The sequence below is a fragment of the Notamacropus eugenii genome, chromosome 3 (genome assembly GCF_028372415.1).
Source record: "Notamacropus eugenii isolate mMacEug1 chromosome 3, mMacEug1.pri_v2, whole genome shotgun sequence".
Classification (NCBI taxonomy): Eukaryota; Metazoa; Chordata; class Mammalia; order Diprotodontia; family Macropodidae; genus Notamacropus; species Notamacropus eugenii.
The window spans coordinates 34,065,811-34,088,468 of NC_092874.1; the positions used below are offsets into that span (position 1 = coordinate 34,065,811).

The following is a 22,658-nucleotide window of genomic DNA, read 5'->3' on the forward strand; positions in this document are numbered from 1 at the left end:
AACTGTTCTCTTCTCCCTTTCAGGTCATGAGGAATGAGGCCTTTGGGAGCCATGTTTCCTCCTATAAGAGAACTAATCCACAAGGCTCTTATATGGGCCATGGGCAGGAGGAAAAGGAGCACTCTGAAGAGGATGTCTGTCTTCCTGGGGCAGCTCTACTGCTTCCAATGCGAAAGAGCTGAAAGAAAACTGGGGCCAAGGGAGGAATCAGCGTGTTGTGCAACAAATTCCCGGAGCCACCCATTTATACCATACTGGTCAAATTAAGTCTGTTATTTCTAAGCAGTTTAAATCTTCAAAGTGTATGGGCTCATTTATCTAGAAAGCCATCTTCGCACACATTTCTGGTTGTGGATAAGATAAAAAGTCAAGTAAAGCAAATGAGTTCTAAGAAGTTTGGCTTCATTAGCAATTACTCATTTCCCTCCTACTTTATTTAGATTAAATCAGCTTCTGGATTTCAAAAATACTAGAAGGTAAAGGAGTGGGCAGAGGAATAAATCAGAGATTCTAGAAAGGGAGGTGCTAAGTTGAGGAGAAGACTGCACACTCCTCCCTGCCAAAGCAGCTGTAAAAGGAAATTTACTGTAATCTCCCACTCTGGCTCCATGATGCCATGATCTGAAGGCATTTGAAGCACAGATCCTGGGGGGTCACTTTTAGGGGGAAAGAAGAGGAATTACTTCCTCTAGGACAGGGGCTCCTAACCTGGATCTGAGAATTGTCAAAGTATTTTTTATAATTTATATTCAGTGTTGAATGCTATGCATTTTATCATTTAAAACCTTATGTGAAAGGAGGTCTGGCCTGTAGACTTTCAGAGTGCCAAAGGAATATAGGATGGCAAAAATGTCAAGGACCTCTAGCCAAAGGAAGTAAGGGACGGATGAAAGGCTGAGGGTTAGGGGAAGAGGGAGATAAGGAAAGCTGAGATCATCTGCAGGAAGCCAGGGCTAAGAGTTAAGTGAGGGACTGTGGGATTAAAGGAAGAAACAAGGGTCGGGCATAGCTGCTTTGGGGAATGAGTCAGATGGAACCCAAATCTTACCTCCTGGGAGCCACAGCCAAGATGTTGTACAACATAATGGGGAATGGTCTACATCTGTTTACTGGACCCCTTCCAGGATCCTTCTAGAGCCCAAGAAATCTCATGTGACCCTTTCCTGGCTACTTCAATGTCCTTTCTCAATCACCACCAAATCTCATCCTGCTCTTAGAATGAGGGTGATCACTCTTTGCTTCTCTCACAGTCTAAACCATCACCATTAAGGTTAACAACCCTTCCAAATCTAGAAGGAGTCTGAGTTCACACCAAGGTTCTAATCCCTTTCTGCCAACTGCCTTCTGGGGGTTTTCTTCAGGCAAATGCCAACTCATTACCCCTGACAACTATAAAACGCAGCTAGATGTAATAGGTGAGAGCACTGGATTGGGCATCAGGAAGCTGAGGAGCTAGAAGCCTGCCAGCTCTGTGATCCTGGCAAGTCACTGAATCTCTGAGTCTCAGTTTCCTCTTCTGTAAAATGGGGGAATTAACATCGCCTACTTCATAGGGTTATTGTCAGGACCAAGTAAGATAAATATAAAAGTTACTTTGTAAGACAAAGAGCTACATAAACATTTATTTGTTGACTGGAGCTGATAACCACTCCAATTCCCATAAAACCCCCTCTACCTCCTAGTTGCTTAATTTCTGCAAATGACATCAATGCTTTCTTCTTTCATACCTGAAACCCTTAAATCTTCCAATCCTACAGGACCATTCAATGAGTTTTAGAGCTAGAAGAGAGACCAGGGGCTCTCTAATCCAACTCCTTCATTTTTCAGATAAGGAAAATAAATGAGACACAGGCAGGTTAAGCAACTTGTTCCGGGTCATAAGGCTAGTAAACATCTGTGGTAGGGTTTGAACTCAGGGCTTTCTGACTCCCTGCAAACTATGCCATTTTGCCTCTCAAACTGTGGGCGTTTAACCTGGAGCAGACTGTGGCTGGAAGTGGAAGAGACAACCGTTATAACTGTGTCTGACTTTGGATATGGACCAAGATTCTCCGATTCCAAATCCAGCAGCCTTTCCGCCACACAGAACCAGTCTTGGGCAGCCAATCAGTCACAGAGCTGTGTTGGCTGTTTCTTCTCAATGTCATTTATGCTTGCTCTTTTCTTTCTGCTCCTCCTGTTACTGTCCTGGCCTGGAACACCTCATTACCTTAGGCCTACAATGCTGAAAACACCTCAAAAAAAGCTGATTTGCTTCAATCCTCCCCTCTCCCGATGAATACATCCCCCATGGTGCCAAGATCTGCAGGCCATGGCTGCTCACAACCACTTGTGGATCCTGTCAATGGATGAGTTCCAGCCTGGACCTGCTGCCATTCCCAGACTCACAAGATTTCAAGGCTGGAAGAGATCTCAGTGCCCATGTATTCCGAGTGAAAAAAAAAAAATCCCACCTATAGTGTATGTATCCAATGAGCTGCTCCCTGTGTTTGCTTGAAGACTTCCAATGAGAAGGAACAAATAAAAGCAGAGGGATCTGGGTCCAAAACTTCCCTCTCCCTCTTGTCTTGGGCAAGTCAGTCAACCGCTCAAGACTTTGGTTTTCCCATCAACAAGAACGAATGACTAGATCACCCCAAAGGTGATCTCCCAGCCCCAGATCCTTCCCAAGGCAGTCAAGTTCACTCCTCGTCTGGAGAACTATTCATGTGACAATAAATCTCACCCCACTTTATGCACTGGATGTTCAATCATGGACTCTTAGCGCTAGAAGAAACCTTAGAAAACATCTATCTCATCAGAGGATTTGGAGTGATAAAAGGACCTCAGGGGTTACACATAAAGGCAACTTTGGGGAGTCCATCTAAAAACCAGGAAGACCTGGGTTTGAATCGTGCCTCTGGCTCATAGTGGCTGTAGGATCCTAGGCTGCTTGTTTGATCTTTCAGTGCTCTAAGAAACTCCCTAAGACAGGGGCTCTTAATCTTTTATTTATGTTCCTGAATTCTGTTGGAAGCTTCTCCTTTGCTGATAAAACTTCAGGAAAATGAATTTAAAATGCATAGTATTACAAAGGAAACTAATTCTAGCAAAATAGCTACCAAAATATGTTTGACTTTTTTTGCCTTTTTTAAGTTAACGGACCCCAGATCGAGAACCTCTGCTGCAAGACTACAGGTGGCATGGAAGGTACTACCTGCATGAAGAAGAGCTTCCTCATCTTGGAGTTCCCTATACCAATAAACTGGTATAAAACCACCATTCCAGTGTCTGTTACTAAAGATCTTTGAGTCTAACATCTTTATTTTAGAGATAAAAAAATGAGGCCCAAAGAATTGGAAGGGCCTACCAATCATCTTAATGAAAATGTCAATGAACTGTCAATGAATTTTGACAAATTTAACAAATGTCAATGAATTTTGGTGAATCGAATCTTTTTTAATGCAAATGACCACAACACCTAGCAGATCTCTTCATGCACCCATCCCCCATTGCTTCATTCCACTGTCAACTTTTCTTCACTGCAGACCCAGCTGCACCAAGGCAGCCTGAGTGCAAAGGAATCAATCCACTTCTAGAATGTAGCACCCACCACTTCAACAGCAACCAAGACTGACATGATGCTGGCCCCAATCTTTCTGCAACAGGAAGACCACACCCTTTGTCTGTCAATTATGATACTCAAAAGCCCGGTGCCAAAACTGGCCCAGGAGAACTTCAGATCAATGAGTCAACACCACTGCTGACCAACCCTGGTTCTTCTCTGAAAATACCAAAGGGCTCAGGGATGCCAAATGCCTCCTTCATGCATACGCTCCCCAACTAGAGTGCAAGTGTATCTAGTGAGGAGGAAAAAAGTAAATTATCTCCTCTGCTGCATCCCGATATAATGACAATGGCAAGCATTTTTACAGTAGTTGTAGGCTTGAGAAGGCTACATCAATGTTATTTCATTGGATCCTCCTAGGAACCCTGGAAGGAAGGCGCTATTGCTATCATCTCTACTTTAGAGATGAGGAATCTGGGGTGAAAGGAAGGGAACAAGGACCTCCCGTGTGCCAGGCTCCATGGGAAGTGCTTTTTCCAAATATTATCCCATTTGATCCTCTCACCAACCTTTTAAAGGTGTTGTTATTATCTCCATGTTACAGCTGAAGAAGCCGAGGGAAACAGAGATTAAGTGCCTTGCTCAGGATCACAGAACTAGTAAGCACCTAAGGCTGAATTAGGTCTTCCAGGCCTAGTACTCTATCCACTCTGCCACCCATTCAGAGAAAAACAGTGTCCAGAGAGGAGGCTGCAATTTCCTTAAACTTTGCCTAGAGCAAACCACATTGTGGGCGGTAGAGGGGGTCCATTCTGGGCCTATTTCAGGAAGGATATTCAAGGAGGGATACACAAGCAAGAGAGCAACCAGGGTGACAGAAGAACTGGGCTAATCTTGACAAATCACCTCCACTGTTTTGAGTTCTTATCTAAAAATAATAAAGATGATAACATTTACTTAACACTTTATGACTTGCATAGCATTTGACAAATATCTCATTTGATCCTCACAACAACCCTGCGAAATAAGTCCTGCTATTACCACCATTTTACAGATGAGGAAACTGAGGTACTGACAGGTTAAGTGACTTTCCAAAGATCACACAGCTGGGAGGCATCTGAAGCAGTTTTGAATTCAAATCTACCTGACTCTACCCCATACACCGTACCACTGTCTATAATATGGATGTTTAGCTTGGAAGACGTGGGAAGGAAGGTGAGATGTTTTCCAATATTTAAAGGGCTCTCCTGTGGAAGAAGGGTTAGACATTCTGCTTGGGTCTCAGAGGACAAAACTAAAGGCAGTTTTAGGGAGAAAGACATGAGGAAAAGCTTATTCACGCTCTGAGTGAGACTTCTCTCTAGGCTTTGCTGTGGGGAAACTGCCGAGCTGTCAGAGAGCTCCAAAAGCCGTGGGCTGCCTCAGGAAATGAGAGGTTCCGCCCAACTGGTGAGCTGCAAGCAACGTCTGGACGAGCAGCTGCCAGAGGTGCTGGAGTAGGGGCCCTCCCTCATCAGGTACAGGTCAGACAAGGTGGCCGCTGAGCTCAGCTCAACTTGGATTCTAAGAATGACCCCTGAACTACTCAGAATTCCACCTCTTTCTCTCTCTCTGTTGGCATTTTTTCTCTCTATGATAAAAAGGAAAATTCTTTTGTTTGCTTTCAGATTCTCCCAAGAACCCAACTCAGCTGTTTTGTGCTGTATCAGTCTTGAAAATCCCCATGGTGTTAAGAGACAGTAATCTGCCAAGACACCGCTGCCAAGAATCCCAAGGCAGCTGTTACCTTGGTAGAAACAGGAAATGCATGGTCACCTTGGCCCTGGAACCCTCTCCAGCCACCAACTTCATTCATTACTTGGACATCCTTGACCTGCAGTTTGTTTGTTCCATGTGTGTATCTGGGTGTGTGTAACTAAAAAAAGAAAGATAAAGATGTGACTAGATATAGCTATACTGATATAGCCATATATCTACGTGTGTGTGTGTGTGTGTGTGTGTGTGTGTGTGTGGAGGGAGAGGGAGAGAGGGAGGAGGGAGTAGGGCAGGGAAAGAGAGGAGAGGGAGGAAGATTATATGGTAAAGATATACATATAGCTAGACATAGCTATGTTGACATAGCTACGTGTGTGTACACAAAGGGGGTAGGGAGAGAGAGAGATTATATGACTATAAAGAAAGATATATATCTACATATGTGAATGTGGAATGCACTGTGTGTGCATTTATATTCCCAGATTACTGTATGTACTGGCACACAGTAGGCACTTAATGTTTATTGACTGATTTCTGCTTCTTTTGGTAAATATGCTTACATATTAAGGATTCAAACAGATTTTATGTTCACAGAATCTGAGATTGGGGCTAGAAGTAAGGATGCCAGTGAAGATGCCATTAGACAAAACCTACTGAAGAATTACAGGGCACCTATGTGCCTGATATTTAGACTACAGCAACTTTAATATGGCTTCATCATTTAAATCTTACACTCAAAAAACCCTAACCCTAACCCTAACCTCCACCCTCTCCCATTGCCCCAGTCTACCCAGAAAAAGTTTAGAACCAAAGTTGAAGCACATAACTGATCTCTTTGGAAGCAGTTTAAAAACTGCTACCCATTTTATTATAAGCACACATCAGCTTAGCCTTACATTAACCACTCACCCATTCATCCATAGCAAACAGCAATTAGTACAAGGTGAGCAGAAAATGATGTGGCCCTCAAAAATCTTACCACCACCCCACCTGGCAACTTTGAGGCACTTGTGTTGATGGCTGGATCATATGACACAGCTACATTAAGCTAAGAGGACTTGACTTTTAGGCCCTGATACTTCTGTTAGTGCCCTCCCCATCTCCTGATATTATATCATAAATAATCTGCATTTTGTATTTACTTTTCTGTCAAAGTGCTGCTTCCCACCCCACCCCCATGCCCAGAATGAGGCAAAGTTCCAGAGAACAGGGACAATTTCATAACAATCTTTTCTATTCTCAAAGCCAAGTGCAAAGTCTGGCAAAAGCATTCTCAGAGTTATATGGACACTTAATAAGTATTTGCCGAACAAATGAATGGATGGAGGGAAGACTAGCTCTCCATGTGTTATGTCTGTATTATCCTCCGTCACTGTGTAGGGGAGTAGTGGGGGGGGCTCTATAGGGATGGGAGGGGAGGAGCTGGGCGAGAGCAATGAGTAGAATCAGAACCCTTGGATATCCTCTAGTCTGGGATTTTTAACCTGCAGTCTTTAAACTTTTTTTAATGTTTTATAATTATTTCTATAATTTGATTCTTATTATCTTATATATTCATTCCATTTTATGAATTTAAAAACACTATTCTGAGAAGTTCACAAGTATCATCAGACCACTAACCAGCTAGAAGACACAAAAAAGGTTGAGAACTGCTCCACACCCACCCAAATCTGGTAATGGTCAGCTGTGGCTGTGGCTTTCTGTGGCCAGAAAGAACTGGGTTCACCTTCTCCCTCTGCTCCTTTCTGGTTCTGGGACCTTGAGATAATCAGTCTCTCAAGGCTCCGGGCAAAGCCCCAATAATATCTAGCATTCATCTAGCACAACTCTGGGAAAAAGATGCTATTGTTTATTATCTCCATTTTACAGTCGATCAAACTGAGACTGAGGTTCAATGATGTACCTAGGCTAGTAAGGGTCTGGGGAGGATGGGAAGTCAGGTCTCCTAGAACACTGTCTATTTTAAAACCTAGAAAGATTCTAAGCAAGAGTGAAGGGGCCAACAGGCATTAGGAGAGACTGTTCCCCCATCCTGGAGTTCTCCAGATCAGTGAAATCATAGGTCCAGTCTCTATCCCTTTCACTAAAATGTACAAATGATTTTTCAAACCTTCCTTTTGAAGTCTGAAAAACAAATCTAACCAAAATCATGTGTTCCCTTTCTACAATTTAAAGGCAAGAACTAGGCAACAGTGTCCCTGTAGTGGTGGTGAAAATAGATGTGAGCCGGAAATAGTGGTACTGCTCACCCATAATCCCTGCTACCAGGGAAGCTGAGGCTGGCAGCACACTAGAGGACTCTGGAGGAGTCCTGAGCAGCAGTAAACTAAGGTGATCACTGTCCTCACCAAGCTCAGCATTCAGATGGTGAGCCTGCAGGAGGGGGGGAGGGGAAGGAGGCAGGGAAGGGACCAGGCTGTCTAAGGAGAGAAAAACCTGTGCTACCCAGAGTGGGACAAGCCCCTGAGGGACTAGCCTGAAAATCACAGGAAGACCCAGTCTTTAAGAAGGGAAAAAAGATAAGTGTAATTGGGGAAGGTATGAGTTCCCTGTGCTTGGCAAAATCAGTACTATATATTTACAGGCAGTAAAACAGGATTATCTCTACTGTGGCATCTCCTGTTTCTGCCATTAGAGCAAAGTGTTTTAGGACACTCAGAAGAGGCTTAAAGCAGCTACCATTCCACACAGTTCAACAGTAAACAATTATTTTAGTACTTCAGAGACCTGAAAGTCAACCATTAAGCACTTAATAAACTCCTGCCCTACGTGCCTGGCACTGTGCTGGGCAATGTGGAGACAAAGGCAAAAAGGCAAAGGCAAAAAAAAAAAAACTCAGGATGCTGACAGCGTGGGTTCTCATTCCGGCTCTCCTTTCTATCTCTGTCTCTCTCCTTTTTTCTCTGTCTCTAATTTTATTTCTTCCATGCATATGCATGGTAATCTCACAAAGTTCTTAATCCCAAGAGATCCACCGATAGATTTCAGGGAGTCCATGAATTTGCAAGGGAAAAATATTTACTTTTTTTATTTCAATAGAATTTGTTTCCTTTATAATCCTCTGTATTTTATTTGATTCATTTAAAATTAATATTCTATCAAGGAGCCCATAAATTTATTTTCCCCAAATACCAAAGTGATTCATAATACTAACAAAAGGTTAAGAACCCATACTCTTAAGATTGTTTTTCTAATAATATTGAATACAGAGATGTAGGGACGTTTTACTGACATCTCAGGGATATAAGGGGCAGCTAGGTGGCACAGAGGAGGCCTAGAGTCAAATCTGGCCTTAGACACTTGTGTCTGTGTGACCCTGGGCAAGTCACTGAACCCTATTTGCCTCAATTTCTTTATCTGTAAAATGAGCTGGAGAAAAAATTGCTACTATATAATCCATATATATACATATACACATCCACATCTATATATAGATATAGATATATGGATATAGGGACCAATAAAATCATGGCAACCCCTAGTTAAATCTGTAGAGAATCCAACTTAATCAGCATTAAGAACCTACTGTGCAAGGTACTCCACTATTCACTGGAGATACCTAACACTCATGAAGCTTATATTCCCTTGTGGTCTTCAAATAAATGCTTACATATACAAATGTATAGACAAGTAAATACAATACATATAATACAAGTTAGCCTCAAGCAACAGATTGCAGAAAGAGGTTGCTCTATAAACCATCCATCCTAACACAGTATTTCTATCCATTATCAACAGAAAAACTGGGAGGAAGAGAGAAGAATAAGATAACATGCCCCTTGACAAATGCTAGTGGAAGCCAAATTCCACTGAACCAGTAACAAAACTCAGCCAAGACAGGTGGTCTGGTGCAGTAGAGAATGGTGGATTTGGAGCTGAAGGCTCTAGGTTCACATCTCAGCTCTCACACTGACTCTCTACCGAAGTGACTTTGGAGAAGTCAACAAACTCTTGGTCACCTTAGCTGCAGTATCAGTTGCCTTATTTGTAAAATGATGGGGTTGGACTAGGTGACCTCTACCTTCCATGGAGCTCTTAAACTCCACTCTTAAGATCCATGGTCTTACAATGCTAATTCCTTCCCACAATGAGCACTCTCGAAGTACTAAAGGGCTCACAGATTCTAAAGGACAAGTTTGTTCAAATGTCTACCAAGATTAAGAATCCCAAAATTTCAGGATTAAGGGACATCTGAAATCATCTATGAGAGTAATGAGTTTAAGCAACTTTCCCAAAGTCTGAAAAAACTTGTGATTTGCATCAAATATACTTTAGTGTCGATGCTGTTGATTATTTGACATGGACTCAGGTTTCCTAATGTCCAGTCTAGTGTTTTTTTCTTATACCATGCTACTTCCTTCACATACTTTGTGTCTAAGGATCGGTGTGTGTGCATCCTTTGTGTGCAGAGGATCAGTCACATGGCAGCAAGCCACAGATTCTAGAGATGAGAATAAGCATCAAGACCACAGAAGCAGCCCAGCGCTCTCATCTTCATCCCCACCAGAGCTCATTGTCAACAGACCAATTACAACAGGAAGCAAGTGACAGCTGAGTTTTGACCACTGCCCTGATCAGTCGACATCAACTTTGCAAGCCCTAGGGATGTCCAACAAGTCCAGGAAATCTGGATGACAAAGTACAAGTGATTATTGCTAACTTGAGCAACAGCCACAATGTGACAGAATGAAAATGGGGATTAGTCTTAAGCCTGACTTATGAGGGAAAACCTTTCAATTCCTTGAGCAGATCCAGATGGACAAGAAGGAGCCATAATCCAGACTCTCCTACCAGATCCTCCGTGTAAGGAGGGTGCCCTGGCCAACCATCTCCTCACTTCCCACCTGGCTGCACTCCTGTGGACTTCATCATGCCCTCACACTGGGTACCCTGCCTCCCCTACTTCCCTCCCCTTTTCATCTTTTCTTTAGGTGCTGTCTTCTCCTATTAGATTATGAGCTTCTGGAAGGCAGGCGCTGTCTTTCACCTTTCTCTGTATCTCTAGTGCTTAGCTCAGTGCCTAGAACATAGTAGACATATAATAAATATTGCTGACTGACTTCCTCCTTGGAGGAAATAAAGAAAGAAAGAAAAAAAAGAAAAGAGAGAAAGGAAGAGAAGAAAGGAAGGAATGAAAGAAGGTAGAAAGAGAGAGAGAAAGAAAAAAAAGAGAAGAAAGAGAAACAAAATCCAGATATGCACTGTTAATATATAATGTATATATTTCTCCTCTCAATCTTATATGGCATACACCACAAACACCAACTGCGATGTCATTAATACCACAACTCCAAGGCTGGGATACAGATGCTTGAAGTGGAAGTTGGGTCCTGAGGAGGCTTCACTGCAGACCATGTCAAAGGATGTCTGATGTCGGTTCCGTATTTTAAGGATGTCAAAGGACAGAGCAGGATTTCACTTGGGTTTAATACTAATAAGATTGAGGGTTGGGCCAAAAAGAAGACTATGAAGTGTAGGCTCTAGGGGTATATAGGGGTATATAACCACTCATGCTCCAACCCTCAAACTCAAAAAAGAAAAACCACACAAACTCTAGGGAATAATTCAAAAAATAATGTACTAAAGTGTCTCTGAGGCAGACGGCAGGATTTTGAGCTAAAAGGGATCTGTGAGAACATCTAGCCTGGGATCCACAGGCCCCCAAGGACCTCATGGATAAATTTCAAGGGATCTGGGAACTGGGAAAGGGGGAAAAAATTGCATGTTGATTTTTACAAATCTTGAATTTCCTTTTGAAATTTCCATGTTTTATTTGCTATGTTTAAAAAAAGCATTATTTTGAGAAGAGTCCACTTGACCAGATCACCAAAGGGATCCAGGACACACAACAAGTGAAGAACTCCTGCTCAATTCAAACCCTTTAGTTTAGAGAAAATGAAACTGAAAACCAGAAAGGCTGAGTGCCTGGCACGGAGCCCACAGCAATCGGATGACAAATTCACAATAAGGTAGACATCACCAAAAGCCAGGCTTTTTTTCTCCCAGAGAGCACAGTTTCTCACAGCCTGAGAAGATAAAAGGGAAAGTCAGCCTCTAACCAAGCTGGCCACACCCAGCATTTTGCACAATACTTTGCTGTTTAGCGTTGGGGGGCCTAGTGGCATAACGGAAGGGAACTTGCCCCCAGAGTAGGGCCAATCTGCCCACAGTTAAGAAAGCAGCTCGGATTTCTTCTTAACAAAATGTTATGGAATGATATGTGTAAACCCCATATCAAAGACAACATGGGTCTGTGTTTGCAGAGTCCCTGAGCTAGAGGTGCTTCTTCCTGACCTTTAACTCATCCTGTCAGTCTGGAAACATGCCTAAGATTTTTCTTGGGAGTAATCTAAAATAATATTCAATTAAGACCAGTCCTTGAAAAGGTTAATTTACTTACACATGACACAGCTGCGTATGTAACTTGTCAAATGTTTCTTTTAGCATTGGCTATTTCAACACCCAGAGCCACAGTAGCTTTAGAATGGTGAAATCATGAGTATGGCAATGGACGGGTTTAATAACATGTGGAATGACAGAGGGGATCGTGGGTCATCTTTGGAGATAAGAAGACCTGGATTCAGTTCCTGACTCAGATCCAGTTAACTATGTTACCATGAGTAAGTTACACACTCTCCTAGTGCTGTAGGCAACTCTCTCTAAGATTTTAAGTTCTAATAGAATAATAACCAATCTCCAAGGGTGGATGGAGTTTCCACATGAAGAATCACCCAACACTATTTTTATAAATAGGTCTAGAGACTCCTCCCCAAAAAATCTATTTATTTTATGACACTAATTACCTTGAAAGTTTACATATTTCCATTCCCAGAAACACCCTTTATTGCTATGACATACTCTCCAGATAACACTCTTATCAGACCTGACTTTCCTGAACATCTTGAGATGGCCTTTGGCCAAAGGCAATAAAATGATAACCTGACTTCACTCAATATGAAACATTTTATAGACTATGAGAGAATACTCAGTACCAAGGAAAAATGAAAGTGAAAGATCATGGAAGGTAGATGGTAGCTACTGAATGAAAACTGCCAAATAACTAAGGGAGAATTATATATCTAACGTGATATGTCCTAGAAGGCCAGGAAATTGTAAACACCCTATCAACCTATAAGAGTGAAGATCTGGAGACAGGAAAGAGAAAAAAACAGGCACAAAATCTTTTGTCATTTGGAATAATGAGACCAGGGAAACTTTTTCCAATTACTCTTCCAATAAAATTGCAAATGACTTTACTAATATTTTTCCCTTTTGAGCCAAATGCTAGCCTACTGGACCAGGATAAAGTAGTTAGTGCTATTAAAAATCTATTGTCTTATGACAATGCTTAACTAACTTTCCTGTGCTGACAGAAAATGGTATCCTCATGGTATCAGAAAGAATATGAAAATAAAAATTTTAAAACAACAAACAGAAGTTACACAAAACAGCCCAAAAGAGGTTTATTTGAGTCCTGCCTCTGATATTCACTGGGCAAACCCTGGGCAAGTCAATTAACTTTGCTAAACCTCAGTTTCCTAATCTGCACAATGGTCTTAATAATCCTTGTATCTCACAAAATTGTCGCAAGGCTCAAAAGAGTTAATGCATGTGATATATATCAGTGATTATTAGTGTCACCAGAGACCAAGGCAAATGAGAAATGAGAAAACATTGCAAGGAAGGATCCCAAGCAATGAGAACAGTAATCAGATGAGGGGATTACAGATGGTGACTTTGGTCTTGGAGTCAGAGGCCAGCGTCTCATCTCATTTGACAAGTCTCTTTTGAGTCTGGGGGGCTCTTTGATGTCAGAGAGCTTGGAGGTCAGAGCTGCTCTATTAAGGGAGCAGAAGCAGAGGCCACTGGAGACAGGACTGTGAGGCTCCCATCTGGAACTCTCAGATCAAGAGCATCACAAGCAGGGGAGCCATACTTTTACCCCATTTGAAGGAAAGTCAGATAAAATTTGTCCTCATATGGCAGTTCCACAGAAGTCAGGGCCTCTATGGGATGGGGGGCGGGGGGGAGGCGGTGGCTGATGCTTACCGAGAGCGTGGCTACAACTACGACAGGACTCGGTGAGACTGACAATTATCTGCTGCACGTCTGCCCGGGGAGGAGTGGGTGGGGGATTGGGGTTTTTCCAGCCATTACATTTACAAGATTCCTCGGCCTGAAAATTTAAAAAGAGAGAGACAAGTTTATGTAACAGACTGTAGAACACGGGCTGATTGCTTTGTATAAGACAATACAGGTGAGGTATGAGACAACTAACTACAGACATTCTGACTCTGCATTTTCTAAGAATGCCCAGAAGAATACAGAACTAGTGGCCAAAATGAAAAGGATTTTGTGTTTTTTGTTGTTTTTTTGAAGGGTAGAAAGGTTCTTTTCCTCCACTGATTCAGACAATCTTCAGTCATCAGCACCAATCAGTTCAGAAAGTAAGCCAGCAGCCAGCAGAAAGTAAGCAATAGCATCCACCCCTTACTCCTGCTGACCCTACTCTTGGCAAGTGTGAGGCATAGAATTCCAGAGGAACCCACTGGAAATGTTTCCTGGTGTTTTCAAAGTGCCAAACCAGTCCCCCATGCCCTGCCATAGCCTGCTCTGCAGTTTAGCAGGGCCTTGGCAGGCAGGCTCTGAATAGCCCCGCTTTGCTCAATGGGGCTTTCACCCACCGTGACCCAGCCTTGATGACAGGAAGAGAAGTGAAGTATGGAATGCAGAAATGTCTGAAAGGTATCTAAGGGCACAAGAAAGAAGGAAGAGACACAGTGAGAAGGTCTCCTTCAGGGTCTTGTTTAGGGTAGTGAAAGGGCATACATAACATGTCTAGCAAGCACCATGCTCCTGATGTTTCTTTCATCAGTTTATCTTTGTGAAATACTACAAGATGATTTAATTTCATAGCAACACAGGATCAGGGATCAGAGATCCAGAGTTGAAAGGGTCCTTAGAAGTCATTTGCTCCAACCTCCTTATTTTTACAGATGAGGAAACTGAGGTTCACAGAGATTAAAATAGTCACATAATCAGTAAGTGTCAGAGACAGGACTTGAACCCTGTTTTTCCGAGCTCCAAAAGCAGTGTTTCCTTTACTCTGCCACATTCACATTCTGGGATAGAAGAGGATTCTGAAACCTAAAGCTTACCAAAACCCTTTTAAGCAGCAAAATAATTTTTAAAAAAATTTAAATACTAACATTGACAAATATCTGTTCAAAGGCCCTCTTAATGGGACTGTATATTGAAAATAAATTCACTTTCTTTCTCTTGATCCAGAGTCATCAGTATTATCAAATATTAAACTGTGTAACTTGTCAAATATTTATTTAATAAACATCTATTAATTATCTTTGTGCAGAACACTGTGTTTGGTTCTAAGAGCCAGGATTTCCACATTAATGCCCCCCCCCCCAATCTTAATGAATCTTACAGTCTAGTGCCCTTAAAATACTTTCTTCTAGGGCACTGAAATGCACAGGATTGATTGTCCTTAAACCAAATGGCCCCAGACACTGTGCTTTTAGAGAGATGTGATCTGCTCTGGCTTTCAGCTGTCACTTCTCTGGACTTTGGCAATGCCTCTGTCTCTAACAGTCCTTCCTTCCTCATTGGCTGCTTCTCTTTTGTCGGGGGCGGGGGAGAACTGATAAATTAACCTTGTGATAATAACCAGTAAAGAGAAAGGATTTAAATTTTATTGGTATTTATTCTTTTGATACTGATTTTGTAAAGAGGTCACTTCCCTGTCAAGATTCCAGCTCTTTTGTTTTATTCCTGCAATTTGTATGCCCAGAGTCTCAGCATGGCGCCTGACACATGCTTAACAACTACTTGCTGATTTACTGATTCGATCTCTAATTCCTAAGCAAGTTCCTGAAAGCCCATCCTACAGAGGAGAGTATAGAGGCTTTAGTGAATGAGTCGATGGCTGCTCATGGTTTTTCCACATTTTTTCCACTTTTCTACTCTCATATTTTTTTCCTCATGGCTGAAATTAGCAAATAAGTGAAGTATTATTGCCTTGACTTAGTGGGTAGGCAAGTAAATTGAGAGAGACAGAGAAAGGCAATCACACACATACACATAAACGCACCCCAGAAATACACACACCACACACACATACACACACACACACACACACACACACAAAACTACAAGGGTGGAAACAGCAGTCATGCCTACAGTCCTCAGGCATGCCACACAATGGGCACCCATCTCTCCACCACACAAAAAAAGGAAGGGGTCTCTGTCTTGCCTATGGAATCTCATGGAAATTTAGAAACAGGGAGAAATGCCATGGACAACATTAAGTGATGTAAACACATCACTTCATGTGTAGGTACAGGGTAGGAACAGGGAAGGAACCATCCTTAACTGTCGAAAAAATAGGCCCCAGAGGGGCTGAGGCCCCCACCAGGCAGCCCCCTCCATTTTAACAGCTGCTATACCCAGATTTCCCAAACAGTTGGTCTGACCCTGAGGCCCCACTAGACTGACTGTGTTCAGACAATGGCAGATAATGACAATATACAATGACACATGCCCAAATGGGGGCAGAGAGAAAGGAGAGGGTGGCATAGAAGGGAAAAAGAAAACATAAAACCTTTACATTTCAATAACTACTTTCTAACCCAAAGAACATGAAGTCACCTGAAGGACTGGGGGGGGGGGGGGGGGGGGCGGCGGCAAAAGAGGAAGTATGTGGCAGCTGGTGCACTCCTAATGATCTGGAACCACCAAACCCTAGTGAGCAAGTTAATGGCGCCAGAGAGTGCACTGGAGTGGGCGTGAGTGGAAGTCTGGGTGCCTTGGAAATGACCTTAAGGTGTCAGCCTGAACACTGAACCAGCTGCAGGAGATTTGGCTAAAGGGTGAGAGATGGGTGAGGAGAATCTGCCCAAGCCAGGCTGACCTAGTTGCTGGGCCTCCTCCCTCCTGCATTTGCCAATTCAGAATGAGCCACGATGATCAAACAGATCAGACTCTGCCCAGTGCAGATGACCTCAATCAGAGGCGCCTGAGCTCCTCCTGGCTGCACGATTTAGAAGGAGATCACCTAAGGTGGGGAGGAGCCCCATGGGTTAGAGGAGGGGTTCTTAACTCCAATCCCTGGATAGATTTCAGGGGGGGTCTGTGAACACTGATAGAAGGAAAATTACATCTTCCTTCTCACCATTTTATTTGTTTACATGGGGTCTCCATTAAACCATAAACCCCCTGAGGGCAGGAACTGTCTCTTCCCTCTTTTAGTGTCCCCAGTACTCAGTGCCCAGCACACAGTAGGTGCTTAATAAATGTTTATTCACTGAGTCGAAGTCCAGACACCTATCCACTCCACTATGGTGCCTTTCAGGAAACCTCAGTGCAAGTGTGTGTGCGTGTGCATATGTGTGCATATGTATATATATATATACATATACATATATATCTCCATCAAGGTTTTGAGGTTGTCCTTGTATTGTAGGAGTTGGTCAAGTGAGCAGGCAAACTTTTAGGAATTATGGCTGCTCCAGAAGAGGTCCCTCTGCCTTAGCTGCACACCCAAACTGCCTCTGGCAGATGAGATCCATTTCCTCATATCCACGTTAGAATCCCAAACATAAGCATACTTGGTCTATGAGCAGGTAGGAGATTCAAGGGAAGTTTTCCACGGCCTGAAATAAAAGTATCAGCAGTCTCTTTATTTACCTACGAGGCCCTCTCTGACATAGTACAGGACAGTGACAACAGGAGGTGAACCAAAGGTATTTATTAAGCACCCAATGCATATAAGGTCCTGAGGGAGAAGAGTTAGAAAAGGGTGTGGCCTATGACCCAAATGGGCTCCCAGTTTAGTCAGGGTATCCAAATATCTTTTATAATCACACACCACACACACACACACACACACACATATACAAAAGAAATAAGTGAAAAGGTGGTGGGGCATGTCACGACAGCTAGGACCATTAAACCAGGGAGCAGAGGTACAGTAGGTGCATTTCAGGCCTGGAGGAGACAAAGGAATTCCATGCAGATTCAGAGGGAGATGGGAGAATGGAATGGCATGGGCTTGCCCAATGGGAGCCCCATCCCCCGGAACAAGCACAACATGCTCTGTCTGCTGCCAACTCCCACGGAAGAGGCTAAGAGGCCTGCTTCAGGAAAGATGGGATGAGGTGTAATCTGAAGGGCCCTGCTCCATAATTCAGAGAATGCCCACCCATTCTGTTCACCATCTGGGAGATCAGGGTCCCATTGGCAAGATACCCATTACCCAAGGAATAGTAGGAGGGTCAGTTTGGCTGAACTACTAAGTGAGGAAAAAGAATAATGTCTAACAAAATTTGAAAGGTAGTTTGGGACCATGTTAGAAAGTTTTAAATGTCAATAGAGAGATTGATGTTTGGTACTAATGAGCAGGAAGGACGGTACTACATGGCCAGATCAGTGCTTCAAGAAAATCCTGTTGGCAGCTATGTGAAGGATGGATTGGGGAGAAGTACTTGTTGAGTTTTTTTGTTTGTTTTCAGTCATATCCAACTCTTCATTACCTCATTTGGAATTTTATTGGCAAAGATACTGGAGTACTTTGCCATTTCCTTCTCCAGCTCATTTTACAGATGAGGAAACTGAGACAACCAGGGTAAAAAGACTTGCTCAGGATCACACAGTTAGTAAGTGTCTGAAGCCAGGTAAGTCTTGCCTCCAGGCCTAGCACTGTATCCGCTTTACCACCTACCTTCCCCCTTAGGAAAACTTACACCAAGGTTATTACAATGGTTCCAGCTTACTTACTTACTCACAGCATGACTTGGGACAAATCAACGTTCTCCATCAGGTTCCTCATCTGAAAAAGGAGGACTTGGCCTAGATCAGCAGATCTAGAATTCTGTAGGCTCAGGACTGCTTCATGCTCCCAAAGAGCATCAAGATCCCTCAAAGAATGTGTTATGTGGGTTGGGCCTGTTCATATTTACCATGTTCAAAATTAAAATATCTTGGTATCTTATGAAAATGGTTTTGACTTTGCAGACCCCTGCAAGAGCCTCTGGGATTCCCCAGGACCTAAGAACTGTTAGACTTAGCTTATATCAGATTGCATACCGTCTTGGGGATATTTGGGAGACAAAAATTTGGAACTCAAAACCTTATAAAATTGAATGTCGAAAACTATCTTTACACGTAATTGGAAAAAATACCACTAAGTGGGGGGAAAGGTAAACAGCCAAAGAAAAAAAAAAAAGAAAGCAACCCCAAAAGAATTAAAATAATAATGGCATTCTCCAAGGCCATCTAAATCCTAAGCAACTCTAAGTTGCAGCCCAGTTACTGGTGTGCACTGGGAGAAGGAGTTTCCTCACAGTCCAAAAACAATTCCTTCAATCAACAGGCTAAAGCACAAAGGGGTTTGAAATCCTTATTGGTGGAGGGACTATCCTCTCCAAAACAAAGAAAACATGAAAGTACACTGGAGAAAGGGCCACTTGTGTTGTCCGCACTGGCTTCAATGAGCAAGCTGGCCTCCCAGGATTCACTACTTCTCTGAGATCTAGGAGGGAGAAGCAAGAAGACAGAGACACAGAGATGGTGAGAAAGGACAAGGAAACCCAGCTGATAAGGGACCAAGGGATGAGGGGAAAAGTGGAATTTGAGACTTCCTTGTCCGCAACAGATGGTTGCCTAGCCACCTAGGAAAAGAGGTCACTTCTAAAGGCAGGAAAAACAGCTGGGGCTTTTCTGAGAGGTCTGCAAGGCCTCCTCCTTCACTCCTTTCTAGGCCCTCAGAGATTCCTCAGCAGAAACAAAAGAAGCAAAGATAAAGTCACTGGTTTAGCACTTTTTCACCCTGGCTTTGGAGCTGAGCTAATGGAAGGGTCACAGACAGTCAAATTCCAAGCTGAGGAGTTCTATTTTTTTTTCCTAGAGGCAGTTGGAAGTCAATGAAGGTTCCTAAGAGAAAGAATGTCAAGACAGAATTGTGCTTCAGGGGGAGGTTCAGATGGAAGCTCAGAAGAAGATGGATTTGAGCAGAGAGACACCAGAAGCCAGTAATCTATGGTGTGAGGTCATAAGGGCCTGAAGTAGATGGGTGGCTGGTGTGTTCGTGCTTCTGATAAACAGAGCACATACACTATTGAGCTAATCAGGAGCACAAGCCCCACCCAACCCTATTTCAATAGCAAGTGCTCTGGGAAGTGCTTTAAGTAACATGAAAGAATTTCTTCCCACTATGAATTTTCAGGTTTTTGCTTAACTAATATTCCACTAGCCCCATCATGGGAGAAAACCCAGGCATATCTGAAACTATGTAGAGAGTCAGAGCAGGAGAGGAGGTAAGCACTCCACCAAATCTGGAAGGTCTCTTCCATGCCCACAACCACCACTAATGGGGCCTGGCACAATCACTGTTTCGTAAACAAATGGCAACTTGCAGAGAAAATAATTCTCCCCACATCACCTAGAAGACATACTGAGAAACAATGCATCTTGGTTTCAGAACCACTAAACAGCATCCAGTTGGTCACTTCTGACGGAAAAGGTCAAGAGAAGAAGAAGAAGGCTGCCTAAAGAGAAGGGTTCCAGGGGAAGGCCAAAGAAAACAAACATGGTTAAGTCTTTGAATGCTCAGCAGGCCCCAATCCCTGCCCCCCGTTGCCACCATACCCCATAGTTAAGGGATCAGAAATTGGTGCCTTTTCACCCAACCCGATGTTTGTGCAAACTCCCAGTTTCACCCAGGTTTAAGCCAACAAGTAACAAACTTGTAATAATCTTTAAGTAGAGACAATAAGGACTTTCTACCCAAGCAGAATCTATCAGGATAAATGCAATCCAAGCAAAAAAGACAAAAAGCCACCACTAGCCATCCCTCACCTATCTCACTGCTTGCTACCAGCTGGCTCTTTGTACTGGTAAAAAGAATGCACACTGTACTGTGCTGACTTAAATTCGTAAAGCCTCCCAGGCCTGCTCACCCAATGAAATAATGGATTGTGCTCAAATCAGTCACAGGTGAAATAACTTGTGTGAAAAGCTCAATGAAGCAACCTAAAATAAATACTGATTCTGTGGCCTTCTCCCCAACCCCTCACCCCAGGAAAAGACCCACATCATGGAGGAGGAGGGCCAGAGGTCTGACAAGGCCAAGCTCCGCATTTCCTGGCTTCACCTGTTCCACCCCATCATTTAGGAGGGCTCCCCCCGCCCCACAAGTCAGGGACCTTGCCTTTCTTCTCTGCTTCCAGCCTGTCAAGACACCTCCAACTCAGTGTCTTGAGGGTGGCAAAAACTCAGCCTGCCCACAATGAACTCAGTCTTCAATATTCAAGACACTCCCCTCCTATTTCTGTCCGAGGCACACCACCATCCTTCCAGTCACTTAGGTGTACAACATCAATGGCATCTAAGACTCTTCCCCTTGCCCCACCCCTTATACCCAGTCTATTCTACCTCTCAATGCCTCTTTCTCTCTCCTCATGGTCAATCCTATATTTTTGGCCTCCATCGTCCTAGGCAATAATCTAACTGAACTCCTGATTCTAGGATCTCCCCTCTCTCAATCCATCCTCCACCCAGGCACCAGATTCATCTTTCTAAGCATACAGTCAGACCCAGAAGCCTTCAAAACTCCCTCTTGCCTCAAACTCCTCAGAATGACATTTACAGCCCTTCATGTGATCTGGCTCCACATAATCACCACCTCCCCCCACCCAAAGGTTCTTTTTCTCATTTTTCCCTTTTGAGCTCTCTCTCTCTCTCTCTCTCTCTCTCTAATCCACAAAACAGTAAACGACCTGATGTTTCTTGAACACAGAATTTTATCTACCACCTCTGGGCATTTGTACAAGCTGTAACCTAGGGTGGACCTAGAAAAGTACTCCTTCCTCATGTCTTAGAACCCTGTGCTTTCTCAAAGGTTTACCTCAGATACCACCTCCTCCAGGAGGCCTTCATTAAGCTTCTTTTGAGTTCACAGTCTCCTCAAATTATTCCATCTATACTTATCTGTGAATGATATTATCTAGTGTACACCTACCTGTTTGTTTTCAATATCCATTCTATATCCCCTCCTCTCACAGAACTGAAGCACCTGGAGGGAAAGGGACGGTTTACCTATGTCTTTTGATCTCTAGTGCCTAGCATACATTCTTTTTTTTCGGTAAATTCACTCCTCTCTGACTCTTTGTGACCCACTTTGGGGTTTTCTTGGCAAAGATACTGGAGTAGTTTGCCATTCCCTTCTCCAGGTTATTTTACAGATGAGGAAACTGAGGCAAACATGGTTAAGTGATTTGCCCAAGGTCACACAGTAAGTGTCTGAAGCCAGATTTGAACTCGGGAAGAGGAGTCTTCCTAATTTCAGGCCTGATACTCTATCCACTGCAGCACCTAGCTGTCTCCTGACATATACAGTAGACACATAATAAATGCATGTTAGATTATATTGTTATAAATTATAGTACTGGGATAACTGAAGTCTTTTTTCCCCACTTTATTTCATGTGACTGCAAAATATCTTTAATTTTTTTAAAACATGAATCATCCTCAAAAGAATATTTTTGTGCAAATAATACATTCCCCTTTGCTAAGTCAAACATTTTCAAGTTTTTTACATCTTTTAGCTAACTCTCCATACAACAGGCAAGATGGTGCATGTTTGCCCTCCTAAGCACCCTTTGTGCCCCCTGAAATATTCATCAGAACTACCATCTTTGCTGATGAAAAACACAAAGACATTTTCCCCATCTCTCTTTAATCAGTCAAGATTGTTGCTGACTCAAGGACCTTTCAAAGGACTGGCAGGGAAGGGTGGCTGGGGGAAATGCAGCAGCCTTCCCACAGCACCTTTCATGAGACCCCCTGTCTATTTTAGGGATGAGCTTCTAAGCCAATTACTATATTAAGTGCCTAGGGCAGAAAGGGCAAGTCTGACAGATCAAAGGAAGAGGCCACAAGTCCACTTCAATCAGGCTCACTATGAGAGACAGAGAAGACTATACAGTGGGGTAGTTATAGGCCCAGTGAACCTGTTAGCCTTTTTTATAATGGGAGGATGCAGGTAAGGCCAATGGCAAAGAAGAGCTGCAGAAAAGGAGAAAGAATCCTGGGTCTGGAACCTGCCAGCACTGACTTCAGATGATGTGCCCTTGGCAAGTCACTAAACCTCTCCAAGCTTCAATATCCTCATCTACAAAAATAATGCTAATAACACTTGGTGGGGGGGAATAATGAGCATGTGTATACAATGTTTTGCAACGGTAAAAGTGCCATGTTAATATTATTATCACATGACTATTATATGATGTTCAATTAGTATGATAATAAGAATAAAGCTGCTTAAACTAGCTAAACAAAGGCGTTT

At 43.0% G+C, this 22,658-nt stretch overlaps 1 protein-coding gene across 1 annotated transcript in view; it reads right to left on the reverse strand.

Moving 5' to 3' along the window:
* KAT2B (lysine acetyltransferase 2B) overlaps window positions 1-22,658 on the reverse strand; it is a 113,734-nt gene that overhangs the window by 72,255 nt on the left and 18,821 nt on the right. Inside the window, exon 2 of the mRNA XM_072651213.1 lies at window positions 13,352-13,478. Within this exon, the coding sequence (XP_072507314.1) occupies window positions 13,352-13,478 (127 nt within the window). The remainder of the gene's footprint in view (window positions 1-13,351; window positions 13,479-22,658) is intronic.